Source organism: Aplysia californica, unplaced genomic scaffold, assembly GCF_000002075.1.
Source record: "Aplysia californica isolate F4 #8 unplaced genomic scaffold, AplCal3.0 scaffold00147, whole genome shotgun sequence".
Classification (NCBI taxonomy): Eukaryota; Metazoa; Mollusca; class Gastropoda; order Aplysiida; family Aplysiidae; genus Aplysia; species Aplysia californica.
The window spans coordinates 394,671-408,619 of record NW_004797417.1 but is presented as its reverse complement, the minus strand read 5'-3'; the positions used below and the strand labels follow the sequence as shown (position 1 = coordinate 408,619).

Genomic DNA, 13,949 nt, shown 5'->3' with positions numbered 1-13,949 from the left:
TCTCACACACACACACACACACACACACACACACACGCACACTCACTCATTCACTCACACACTGTTTCCAGACTCACCATGTATTTCTGTCTGCTATACCAGCTCAAGGTTCTAAAGGAGCAGAAAAAGTCCCAGGACTCAGAGGCTCAGCTGTCTCTGCTACAGAAACAGTGGGGAGTCCTCGACCGTTTTGCCACCAACGCTGCCAGGGGAAGCCAGGTGAGATGTGTAGGCTACTATAGCTTGTTCACTTTTGTCGCTGTTAAAACAGGATGATAAAAATAAATTTCTCAACATAATACTCCTAGGTCGTTGCATGCAGGTCTAAAAGTTGGATGACCAACAGAATGTAGAAGTCCATCAGTGAAGGTGACTGCAAGCTAAGGTCCCGCCATCTTTTTTGAACAAATATTTTTCTATGGTTGCTGGCCTGCAGAAGTGACATGCAAAATTACATGCACATTGTCGAAGTAATAAATGAGCTGGAAAATTTTTGAAGCAGACAGATGAAAGTGAACGAGCTACAGTGGAGGCAAGGTGAGATGTATACTAACGGACCTGCCAACTGCTCCGATTTTATCGTAATTGCTCCAATAATTTTATCATTTTGAATGACTCCAATGGAATATGCAGAACTCCAATTTTTTTCCCAAGCCAAGAAGATTCGGCCTAACGCTGATCGGATTTCTCGAAGATTCAGAAAATGGGTCAGGAAAACCCTTAACCCGTCACCCGCTTACGCTGTTGATCGACAGCACACAACACGCAAACCGAGTAACGCGCCAGCTGTAGATCTACGACACACAGCCCGGAGCGGGAACCGCCCACACTGTATAATTTAATTATGTACGCAGATGGCCTCGACCTCTACTATGGAAAACTTTTGTCCACAAACTTTGATGGGTCAGGTTTAAAAACAATAGCCAATCAGATTCCAGCTTTTATTTTGGGGAGAGTGTGCCTGATTACGTTGTTACGAGCAACGAAAGTGACGCTATGGCAACAAAGAAGTCCATGGGTGTCACTCGTTTACAAACACTCAGGCCTGGCAACAGGTCCGAAGTCAATGGTCTCTTCCTGTTGACCTACATAGCGCCTTAGTTAAGAATGACTTTTTTTTGTTATACTTCAAAGTAAACACTTAATTGGGGAATATGTGTCACGGCGTAATGGAATCAATTTTCGGGCATGTGGAGTAATTGGTATTATCTTAAATGTTATTCATTTGTCCCCTGCTTTTGAGGAAATTAACGTCCATTTATCTGGAATGAAAGTCGCAATTTTTGCGATTGAAGGAGGTGGGGGTCGCCTGGTTTCAGAATAAAAACTAGCGTGAAATGGCCATCAAAGTTTGGTGACTTCCATTGCTTAAGAGTCTTTGGAAACTGCAAATAAAAATTTTTTTTGCCCTTAATCAACTTTTTTCAATAAAGTCCACACTTAAAAGTGTTTTTTAATGGACATACAAGATGTTGAGTAAAAAAACATATTTTCGAAAAAATTTTCAAACTGGCCGAAAAATGCCGATTTCTCGGAATATAATATTTTGACCACAGCGCCGAATCAGCGGTCGTTTAGTTTCGCCAGGCCGTACGCTACTAGGTCAGCGTGACCGGGGTCAGCTGCCGGTCAGTCTACCTGCGCTCACTCCACGTGCGGAGTTACATACCATGGCAATTTTACACACTTTTATTTCAACGCTCACGAATGAAAGCAGGGTTATCAATATACACATAGTGTTCCATCTTTTGAGTTTCTTCTTTCAATGTACAGTTTGTGAAAACGGAACGAAGATATCTAGTATAGTTTTTTAACTGCATGTGATCAAATACAGCCGTTTTATATGTGGTAATTAAGGTAATATGAACCGAATTAAAAGATATGTAACTACCAAAGCGCGGGAATAAATTTACTAAAACTCACTCGGAATAAAGACAATTAATGTGGGTATCTACTTACCAAAGGACATCATTGTTGGAAGATTAGTAATCCACATTTTTGCATTTTCGTTCAACAGCCAAATTCGTCGGGCTTGTGATGAAATTCTCATTACAGTATCCATCATTAAATTAATGACACAGATCTCTTTACACATTTTGTACAGTAGATCTATACGCTTATCTATGGCGCCGTGGTTGTTTTCTCAGTGCCTGCAGTGAAGGTGCTCTCTGGAGCAAATTAATGTGCGTTCATAACGTATCGTAGTTTTTCCGTATTGTTTACGATGCCTTGAACCCACTTTTCAATTTTTAAAATAGACTGGTGGCAGCTTTCGGTTCCTTTTCTCCCAGCGGGCCCAAGCCAAAGCCGTGTTGTGTTATGGATGAAATGCAGTGTTGTTCTAAATTGCACTGTTTGGGGTTTTTCTTAGTTGGAAAATGTCTTCTGTACAGCTTCATGTACGTGTCTATTGCTGTCTGAATTCCTGGAATAGAAGTTTTCGGAATAGTTCTACTGTGTGAGATGTCATTATGAATTTGACCACTGTATGCTTGGTTGAGAGAGTCGAAAATCAAACTTATAGAGTGCGCTTTGTCAACAATGATGGGATGATAAAATATCCCTTGGCAGTGACTCATATGTCCTAGCCTTTCTTATCAGCCTCTGTTGTACTTTAGTCACGTTCTTACTCCCGCAAACGCGACAAAGTTCATTCAGGGAGGAGGAACGTCTCCCGTGTGTGTGTTCCATAGAGGGAGATTTCAGTAAACCTGTTAGAAGTGAATCACGGGCAAATGGATTCTACCTCATATCGTAACACGGCTCAATCAACAAAGATGAATTGTATACACATTAAGCACAAATATGTCTGCCTTTCATAGAAACAACAATCTATGAAATTAACGAAGAAGTGTTGAACTTAAAACAGCATAGAATCCAGAATAGGCAATTGCTCAGGTCAATTAACAAGGCACTGGATGAGAATCAGATGTAAGCGACTTAATATTGCAAGAACTATTCTTCAAACAATAATGAAAATTATACACGTACAGCACAAATATGTCATCAGTGCATGTACCAAAATTTGTTGAGATTGAGCGAGCACTTTGGAAATTAAAAGTGAATTAAGTGCAGCGCACACATTAAATTCGATGAAATTCAGAACATCTTGCACACACTGTGACATCGGCACTTATCGTCGCATTGAGATCAGGTTTTCGCAGACTGAGAGGGGGAATCTTGTTCTTTTCTTATAGTATGGAATACTTCGTGGTTAGAGTGAGGATACTGCCGATAATTAGTGTCAGAAGTGTCGATTACGACATATCCTGCCTGCCTGTAGCTGATGTGCAACGGAGCGGCCAGTGACCCCCGCGTAACCCGGTTCCGACGGTGATTTAATGACTTCCAGATGTCGGTGGCCTGGGAAACTAAGAGGCATGATTTCGGCCAGTTTTCGGGGCTGTGTGACGAGCGCCTGATTTCACCAAGATGCCTCACATATGGAAATTAAGTTAGATGCTATTTTTTTCTCCAGACTCCGATTTTTTTCTGGTATGGGTTGGCAGGTCTTTACTAATGACAACATCATTGGCTAGCGAGTCAGATTTATACTAAAGCAATATCATTAACAAGTGGGTCAGATTTGTACAAATGGACTCATCATTTGTGAGGGAGATCAGATGTGTACTTATAGCAACATCATTAGCAAGTGGGTCAGATTTGTACAAATGGACTCATCATTTGTGAGGGAGATCAGATGTGTACTTATAGCAACATCATTAGCAAGTGGGTCAGATGTGTATTAATGGCCACTTCATTTTTGCAACAGGTCAGATGTGTACTAATGATAACATAAGTAGTTTTTGGATATTCCCATAATTATAAAATTAATGGAAAAAAGAATATGTGAGGCAGCCTGGTGAAATCAGGCACTTGTCAAAACAATCAAAGTGAAGAAACTGGCATTTTTCTGCAGGCTTGTGAATTTTTATCAAATTTTCGTTTTTTGGCTCTACACCTTTCTTGCCCATTAAAGAACACACATTTCTGTGTGGATGTTACTAAAAGACGTTGATTAAAGGCACAAAAAAAATGTAAAATTTCAGTTTCCACGGACCCTCAAGCTAAGGAAATAAATCATCTTTGTCAGTAATTTTACCTCTGAAACCAGTGAACCCCCACCTCCTTCATTTGCAAATATCTCGACCTCAAGATAAATGGGTATTTTTTTTCATCCAAAGCAAAACAAATGAACAAGCTTTAAGATGATACCAAATTTTGCCCAAAAATTGACGAGAGCCTGATTCCAGCGTGTCGTGACACATCTGGTAATGAATTCAGTAAGATTACAAAGACAAACTAAAATACAGTCTAACATGCACATAGTGAGCACCCAGATAGCAAAACACGCACGTAACGGACAGATATTCAGGTCCCAAATTTTTTCTGTTATGTATATTCTTTGTATTTAAAACACATACATAGCAAAAGGAGAATGCAGTGAAATAAGAAATAAGAGGTGTAATTGTTGGTGGAGTAAAACAAGCTAATGCCTCACAAAATAGATCTGCTGGATTGATAATAAGAATTAGCTTGTAAATAGATCATAAAGCGCATAAAGCTTGCTGTTGAGCAGGAATTTGTGCTATTCAAATGGTATTCATTATTATTATTATTAATAATATTATCATTATTATTATAATTTGTTATTTGTTATTATTTATTATTATTATCATTATCATTATTATTATTATTATTATTATTATTATTATTATTATTATTATTTTTATTATTTATTATTATTATTATTATTATTATTATTATTATTATTATTATTATTATTATTACTACGTATGGGCACTCTGCTAGCTCAGTTGGTATCATGCTGGAGAGACATAGGAGGATGATGCATGATGTCTTATTACTTGATCACTTGATGGTGATGCATTCCCACGGTTTGTGGTGCAGCGGTGAGCCGCTTGTTTTGTATAGAGCTGTCCCCATGGTTTTATGCACCCTGCATATTTTAGCAAAATCAGGTCTTTTTTTTCATAATTCCTGATTATTTTCTTTTATCATTCTTTGTTAAAATTCCACATTTTTTGGCTCAGTTTGCATAATTTCAGAATTTTTCTTTCATAAAACGACGGGGACAGATAGAGTATCTTGGTCTTTTCGCCCCCCAGCAGGCGGCAGGGGGGGGGGGGGGGGGGGCATAGTCTTACTATGGGGGAGCAAAGAATACACCTGTCGTGATACTGCTTATTTATTTTTTGTTCTTGGGAGACGGAGGAGCTTCTGTATCAGCAGGAACAATGAAGGACAGCGGACATCCAAACAGGACTCTCCTGACCCAAAGCCTTCTCTATCAAACAAGTCTCTCCGGATTGCGTCGTGGAATGTATGCATCATGTATGAAGCAGGAAAGAGTTCTCAAGTATTGATGTACAGAAAAGTGGGAAGACATGGAATAACATCAAGAGGCCAGCCCAGATTAGAGAAAGGTGGAAAGTGTTTGTTCGTGGCCTATACCCTGGTTCAGGGTGAGAAAGGCAATGATGATGAGATGGTGATTTTGGTCTTTCGGCCTCCTAAATGGTCAAAATTGTGTCAATAAGGGGGGGGGGGGGGGGGGACTGGATCGATAACAACGTGTCAATAAGGGGCGAAAAAAAAACCTACTTTTTGTTTTGGCTGGATTCTATAGTTTAACTCGTACACTTACCCTTATTTTTGTGTTTCTGCAGGATACAAATTCTGGCTTTAAGCTTGATGAGCAATACTTCAAAGGTGAGCTCGTGGATGGTTTGCAGCTGTTCTGGTGTGGTTTTCTCCTCCTTTCCTATCTAATATTCATCCTCCTTATATCTCTTCTTTCTTTTCTTTGTAAGTTACTTATAAGTAACACCTCTAAACTTCAGCGCTTATACGACCTATTTGTGTTGCAAGTGCCCTAATACTCTGACTAAACTTTTTTTCAAAAAGGAGAAAAAAAGGGTGAGCTCTTGTTATAGCCCTTATTTTCAATCTTGTTCAACTGTACTTTGACTGCCATTGTGCAGGTTGTCATTACCGTCTACTCTCATCTGTATTTTGGGGGGGGGGGGGGGGGGATGAGGGAGGGGGAGGGAGAGGGAGGGAGGAGGAGGGAGAAGGGGCTGGTGGTATCCTCCTCATGTGGGTCATTGGTGGGGGCTCTGGTGTGTGTGTTTTTTCTTCTAAAAAGTCTATCATCATTATCTCTCCTTTTTTTTTTGTATGTTACTCTCTGATAACTCCTCTAAAAAAAACCCGGGCGGTGCCACTGACTGAAGTGTCTTTAGGCCATTACCAAAGGGGGGACATTTCTCGTTCATGCATAGTAGAATTGTAAATGGGCTGATTCATCAATCTAACGCTCATAACTGTGCCTGATCTATAACAGGGAACTTCTGCTTTTTCTTTCCTAATCCTTACTATTGTCATTTTTCCTCTACTTATTTTGTATGTTTGTCACACTCTTGTGACCCGCTATTTCCGGGGTGCCTTGATAGTCGAAGCAGACTTTGTGCTGTTGAAGCTAGAGAGGTGAGCAGAGTAAGTCTGATTCCCTGTAAGGACTTCTCTGTTGACATTCACCTCTTGGCGCTCATATGACCTTATGCAGTTGCGAGCGTCGAAAAACCTCTACTTAACTAACTCCTCTAATCTTCGGCGCTTATATGACCTATTTGTGTTGCAAGTATCGTAAAACTCTTACTGGGTAAAAAAAAATCCTTTTTCCTTTCTGTTTAATGAAGAGTGGAAACATTTTTGTGGGAAAATGAACAGATCACAATGGCTTATTTCTACTCTCGATACTCGCTTCAGTTGTTTCCCCTTTGTTGAATTAATTCTGACCGGCATCTGTGGTGTAGCAGTTGGGAGCTACTTTCTCACACATAGGGAACCAGAGTTCAATTCCCGAGTGGAGAGAAATTTTTATGAGTATCTTGGTCTTTCTTCTGGGATCTTGTATCCCTCTAAGTCCAAATTGACAGGCTTCCTAAATGATCTTATATGTGTCGATTGCGTTGTAAAAATACCAACATAAAAAAAAAAAATGAATTGAAGAGCGTTGAAAGACAAGGTGTTATGAAAGGTAACGTTTTGTTTGGAGAAGCAGGGGTGACTTTTCACATTTTTGTCACTTCACTTTTGATCCTGCAGGCATGAAGGATTTTCTGCAGCACTTCCGAGACGTGGGCGAACAGCTTGATGCTGAGACGTTGGAAGTGAAAGAGAAAAGGGAAGAAATCGATGAGAAAATTCAACAAGTAGAGAGTAATCTCCAGGAAGTCCGAGGGAATAGAAGGAGGTCAACATGTATTCGGTGAGTTTGTGTGTGTTTGATTTTTGTGTGTGAATGTCTTGGGTGTGTGAATGTTGTGTGTGTGTTTGTGTGTCATGTGGGTTTGTATTTCGTAGGGTAGCAGCACAAATACTGTAACTTAAGTTTTTCAAATTTTACAGGAGCAAAAAGCTGGGTTTTTTTCCATATAATGTGTATTTTCGCAAAATATTCGCTTGACTCTTGAAATTTTTACGGAACATGCCCCTTGCCAGTGCCTTGGAATAATTCAAAAAGTGTGTGTGTATGTGTGTGTGTGTGTGTGTGTATGTGTGTGTGTGTGTGTGTGTGTGTGCAAGGATGTATGTGTGCGTGTGTGCATGCGTATGCATGCATGCATGGGTGTGTATGCGTGCGTGTGTATGTGTGTATGTAGAAGTGTGTTTGTATGGTGGCTGCGTTTGCACGTGTGTATGTAAGTGCATCTTTGTGTCTATTTGTGTGTTTGCAGAGAGTGCATCATTGTGCTGGAAGCAGAGGCAGAGACGGCCGTGCAGCTCAAGTTGTCCTACGTGGTGCTGAGTGCCAGCTGGGTACCCTCCTATGACCTACGTATGAATACAGAAGATGGAGTCCTCTCGGTAAATAAGAAATTTTGTGTTTGCCAAGAGGAAGATCACAGTTGTCGTAAATTTGGATATTGAAATAACGGCATCTTCTTGTAGCAGATTCAATGCTGAACTCGCTGATTTTTTTATTTTTCAAATACTTTGAGTAGTTTAAAAGATATTCCACATTTTGTAGCATAGGACGTTAAAACAAAGTTAGGAGATAAACCCAGTTTCTAACACATTTGAACCTTTGGCAAACTCCCCCCCAAAAAACAACGAGAAAAAAACAACTGAAGGTCACTGATGAGTTGTCTTCGTCTTTATGTGTGTCATGCGTGTCTCTGTGTGTGTCATTGATGTGTCATGCGCATCTCTGTGTGTCACTGATGTGTCTCTGTGTGTCACTGATATGTCTCTGTGTGTGTCACTGATGTGTCGCGGACGGTCGGCGGGTGCTCTGGTGTGGTTCACTCTTTCTTTCCTTTCAAACATCTATCCTCCTGGTCTCCCCTACTTCTTTTCAGTGTTTGCTACTCTCTTGTAACACATCTTATCTTCGGCTCTTATATGACCTTATTGTGTTGTATGTGCAGTAAAACTCATACAAAACTAAAACTGATGTGTCGTGCGTGTCTCTGCATGCCCAGGTGTCCTACTTTGGGCTCATCTCTCAGAACTCTGGCGAGGACTGGACGAATGTGAAGCTGCATCTGTCCACGGCCGAGCCCAGTGTAGGTGGGACCATCCCCATCTTGCCCCAGACGCAAGTCAACCTCTTTAAGTGAGTTATGTGTTTACTTATGCTGTGTCCTCCTTCCCCCCCTCCTCTTCTATTTCCTCTTTTCATCATTTTCCTTTCGTCAGTGGTTGGTGGATATTTTTATGTGATTTGCTCTTTTTTTTCCCCCTATCAAACATCTATTGTCCTTGTCTCTCTTCCATCTTTTCTTTTGTTTGTTAACTCTCCGGTAACACTCCTAATCTTGGGTACTGATATGACCTACTTGTGTTGCAAGTGTCGTAAAATTCTTACTAAAACTCAACTCCTCTTCCTTCTTGTTTTCATCCATCCTGTCCGCCTCTTTCTTCTCCGCCTCCTTATTGTCCTCCTCCGCCTCATTTTTGTCCTCCTCCCTTTTTTCTTCCTCCTTGTTCTTCTCCTCTTTTTCCTCTTCCTTCTCCTCCTTTATTTACAAATATTTTATTTGTACAAAAGTTGTTTCACTTTCGTCTTGTGACGAGAACAGCAAAGCTAGTCTCTCTTTTGTTTTATGTGCTTTGGAATGGGCATAACTTGTTTCTCATTTGTTTTATGTGCTATGGACTGGGCCTAGCTGGTCTTTCTTTTGTTTTATGTGCTATGGACTCGGCATACAGGAAAACAGCTAAATGTCCATAAACAGTTTGGGAAAATAACTCTAAAGGTAGACCATCAATGTAACCACCTCTCTTGCATGCATTGTTTAGACTGGTCAGCTTGACTTTGTCCTGCTGACTGGAAGCACAAAATGTATAAGCAGAGGTTTTTATGACAAAATGGCCCATCTGCAGTGTTCAAACTTCCACTTTTTAGTCAGATGACGAGCAGGATCTTTTTTGTTTATAAAGATATGTTTTTAGCACTTCTCCTACTGTGAGCCGCATTTTGCGGCTTGCGGATGTGGCCTCGCTTTACCAAGAGCCGCAAAATATGGCTGGAGTGGCTTACTATCTATTCTAATCCAATAAGGAAAAGGCAAGAAACTCTCAGCTGATCTATGTTTTCAAAATAATAGAATAGACTTCCTGTTTGCGGATATGAAAGACAATATAGCCCTGACGGACGATTTTTTGTCATTACAGCGCTTTTTTTCTGTCCTCTTCGAAACGTAAAACTGAAAAGAAAAGTGCTCCCCTGGCTTCAGTATATACCTCATATTTTCACTTCTATAATAGGTACACCTACATAACTTTCAGCATTTCTTTGCATTACTTTTGGCAACCTACCTGGGAAGTGTGAATGATACTGTTGTTATACTTTTTTAGTTATGACCTTTCAAAGCTGGAAAATTGGTGATTTCATATGACACCTCCGATATTGCATATTCACTTTTAGAAACTCTAAACTAATTAAACTAAAATAATTGGAATAAATCTCCAATATTGTACCACTATGTGATAGATTATTTTTTAACCTTCAGTTTGATGGGCCATATGATATGGTTTGTGTGTGTTTAGTTGGTTGTTTTGACATTTTCCTTTGGTGGGGTAGGGGCGTCAAAATAGGTCAGGGAAAAGCCCTGGGCCAGTGGTGGATTTTGGCTTGGTAGGAAAAGAGTTAAATGTATTTGTTTTTACACCGACACTGACACAATTTAGATCATTTAGGAAGCAGGCTTCCAACTTTTCTTATCAAGGTCAACCCAGGCTTAGAGGGATACAACATCCTCCCACTCGGAAATTGTGTGACAGCGAAGTGCCTAACTACTACACCAAAGACGCAGGGGGATTTTCATTCTTGACTGCTTTGAAATGTATGGTCACAATATGTGCTGTGCTCAATGGTTTTACTGTCTGCTAGCAGTTCAAATGTACTGAGCCCAAAGTTTTGAAATTTTTTATCATGTCAGTTTCTTTATCTGTGATTCTGGTTGCATATAATCCTCAAAAAATATTTTGTCGAAATTCTAATCATAAATATTGGACAAATTAAAAAAAAAACATATTGTGGGTACAACTGTTAAAAGGATGAGATGAACTGTTTTTTTCATGAGACGGTAAAGGTTACCTTAAGAGGAATTGTAATGTTGTTGTGACCCGCGATACCTTTCATGAGACGGTAAAGGTTACTTGCATGTCTGTGGCAGTAGTGGCCTAGTGGTTAAGCTCTTGGACTCACAACCTTATGGTTGTAAGGTTGTGGGTTCACAACCCGTCAAGGGCCCGACGTTGCGTCCTTGGAAATGGCTCTTTACTAGAATTTTCTTCACTTGACCCCGGTGGGAATGGATACTCGGCTGTTGTCATCAAAAGATCTCGTCAGTTTGTTTGTTAGTATTTGAACGCTTAATCAATTGCTTGCACTGTATGCCTCTTGGGAAGCCGAGAATGTTTCTGAGTGTTTTAGGATCTGATGGAGTAAAAATATAAATTATAAAAGTGCATAGAGCTTGCTGTCATGTGGGGATGTGGGTTATACAAATGATATTTATTATTAGTACCATTTTTACATAACTGTATTTTGAGGACATATTTTGCTGTTTCAAACAATCCTTGATTGTTGCCGGGCATGGATGCTGACCAGTCATACAGTCTGAGATGGATGTTAGATCGGCGGTCTTGCCAGTTTGAATACGATGTTCAGTTGGGGGAAGGGAGAAAGGGAGTCGTGCTTTTGTAATGCCCATCATAATATCCATCCACATCATATTGTCTTCTCTTGTAAAAGGGAGTCAGACCAGTTCAAAGCTCTTCTTTGTACAGCTCATGTTGTATTCTTTTATGAAATGGGGTAAGGTCCATACCATACACATGTTCAACATATTGTCTTGTCTTGTAAAAGGGAGATAAGCCCATACTATATATTTATGTTTATATTTAACATATTGTTTTCTCTTGTAAAATGGAGTGAGGTTCATACCGTATCCATGTTCAGCAGATCGTCTTCTCTTGTAAAAGGGAGATAGGCCCATACTATATCGATGTTAAACATATTGTCTTCTCTGGAATAGTTTGCTTCTTCTTTCCTATCAAACATCTATCGTCTTTATCTCCCCTCCTTCTTTTTTATGTTTGTTACTCTCTTGTTACACCTCTAATCTTTGGCACTTGTATGACCTTATTGTGTTGCAAGTGCTGTAAAACTCTTACTACAGCTAAAAACTAAAAGGGAGTAAGGTTTATACCATATCCATGTTCGACATATTGTCTTCTCTGGTTGTTGATATGCTCTGTGGTACTCGCGGTGACAAGTTTTCTCACCTTTGACCCTTTCAGACCTGTCGTGCATCTTAAGCCGAAGTCCAGTGGGTCTGTTTTGACATTCCGTTCCTCAGCCAGGTCAGCGTCCTCAACATCACAAGCTTATGATGACAGATTACAAAGACAAGCTTCCCCCATGTCTGCTGTACCTGTGAAAGTGTGTGGGTTCTCCCTGGGTTCTGACTCTACGGTCACTTCTGTCCCTGGCCTATGTTGTTACACAACGGTCAATCCTTTCCCTGGCCTATGTTGTAACTCTACGGTCACTTCTTTCCCTGACCTACTGACCTATGTTGTAACTCTACGGTCACTTCTTTCCCTGACCTACTGACCTATGTTGTAACTCTACGGTCACTTCTTTCCCTGACCTACTGACCTATGTTGTAACTCTACGGTCACCTCTTTCCCTGACCTACTGACCTATGTTGTTACTTTACGGTCACTTCTTTCCCTGACCTACTGACCTATGTTGTAACTCTACGGTCACTTCTTTCCCTGACCTACTGACCTATGTTGTTCCTTCTCTTCTTTTCTGCACATCTTTCACTCAAGGGTTAATTTTGATTTCTTTGCAGCAGGGGAAGAAGTCGCTAACTTCCTCTGTGTTAAAAATATCCCTAAAAAAAGATTTCATCGTTTTGACATGTGCCTGATTTCATCAAGGTGACACATGTAGCCCTCATCTGTGGGTGGTTGGTAGGTGCTCTGGTGTGGTTTGCTCCTTCTTTCCTGTCTAACATCTATCGTCCTTATCTGTCTTCCTTCTTTTTTTTTTGGTGTTTGTTACTCTCGTGTAACCCCTCTAATCTTCAGCACTTAATATGACCTTGTTGTGTTTGCAAGTGCCATTAAAACTCTCACAAAACCTGAAAGTTCTCATCTGACTGTCTGGGGTGGCTGGTGCTTTTTTGGCACTTCTGGAGCATGGGTTGTTGTTGGGTTATTGGTTTGAGGACGTCACTGGCATTGTTTTTTCCTGTATGTTACTTTCTGGCCAGGGCACTTTGTTAGCTCAGTTGATATCATGCTGGACTTCTCTCTATTCCTCCCCTTTTCTCCTCCTCCTCCTCCTCCTCCTCCTCCTTCTTCTTCTTCTTCCTGCTCGAAAAGGCGCCTTGAGCTTCTCAAAATTAAAATTTCATAATTATCCATTCCTTTATACTCTCTCTACACTAATAAATCTCACTTTCCTCTTATTGACCTACCATACAACCTATCATCATCTCTTGACCTGGTAGCGTTTGTTATCTCTAACAAATGTCACCAGAATGGACACTGAACCCACAATTTTGGAAAATTCTAGGTGACAAATAAAATGTTTGTTCCATTAGAATGGAATAGATAGTGCCAACCTCATAACTCAGTGGAGCAGAGAAAGGTAGGACTAACACTAACTTCACAAGAAACACTATTCTGAAGGTTAATAATAGTGTTGCTTTTTAAAAACTCTTTTAGGATCTTTTACTTCTAATCAAGAATTATGTTCTTTATTCACATTGATGCCGTAATACTATCAACCTCATCATTATCATCAGCAACATCGTCAGCATCACATCATTTTCAACACGGATGCAACGGTTTTCTACTATTTGCATAGGTGGAAGTATGTAGTATCCTGATATCATTGTGGTGTTCTTGAGAACAAGATTCTGATTACTTTTGTGAACTTCCTTTAAATATGTATGATTTCAGGCAGTCTTTAAGGAGGAAGTGTGCAGTGTACCAATGAAAAAACTAACCCTTTATCATAACCGTGTGTTCACTAGAGCTAACACATCGCCTACACAATATTATCTGATCAAATGGCATCCATCTGTTAGGATTGGGGAAGGGAAGAAAAAAAGATTATTATTCTTATTACTATTTTTATTTTTGTTGTTATTATTACTGTGCCTGCTGCTGCTGGCCCAAGTGTTTAGCCCACATATCTCCACTCCACACATATTTTTACTAGGACTATTGCAGAGGGCGGCCCGCCCAAGGGAGTCGTGCTTTTGTAATGCCCATCATAATATCCATCCACATCATATTGTCTTCTCTTGTAAAAGGGAGATAGGCCCATACTATATCGATGTTAAACATATTGTCTTCTCTGGAATAGTTTGCTTCTTCTTTCCTATCAAACA

The 13,949-nt window shown here is 40.2% G+C and overlaps 1 protein-coding gene across 4 annotated transcripts in view; it reads left to right on the top strand.

Annotated features, from left to right (window-relative positions):
* The window catches only part of LOC101860890 (protein F37C4.5), a 35,545-nt gene that overhangs the window by 7,902 nt on the left and 13,694 nt on the right, over positions 1 to 13,949 (top strand). For 3 of the 4 annotated variants that reach the window (XM_013081824.2, XM_013081825.2, XM_013081823.2), the window contains exons 4-9: positions 103 to 219; positions 5,691 to 5,733; positions 7,132 to 7,294; positions 7,764 to 7,893; positions 8,511 to 8,644; positions 11,839 to 11,980. In XM_013081824.2, the coding sequence (XP_012937278.1) occupies positions 103 to 219; positions 5,691 to 5,733; positions 7,132 to 7,294; positions 7,764 to 7,893; positions 8,511 to 8,644; positions 11,839 to 11,980 (729 nt within the window). The remainder of the gene's footprint in view (positions 1 to 102; positions 220 to 5,690; positions 5,734 to 7,131; positions 7,295 to 7,763; positions 7,894 to 8,510; positions 8,645 to 11,838; positions 11,981 to 13,949) is intronic. The other variant, XM_005097158.3, reaches the window with a different exon arrangement.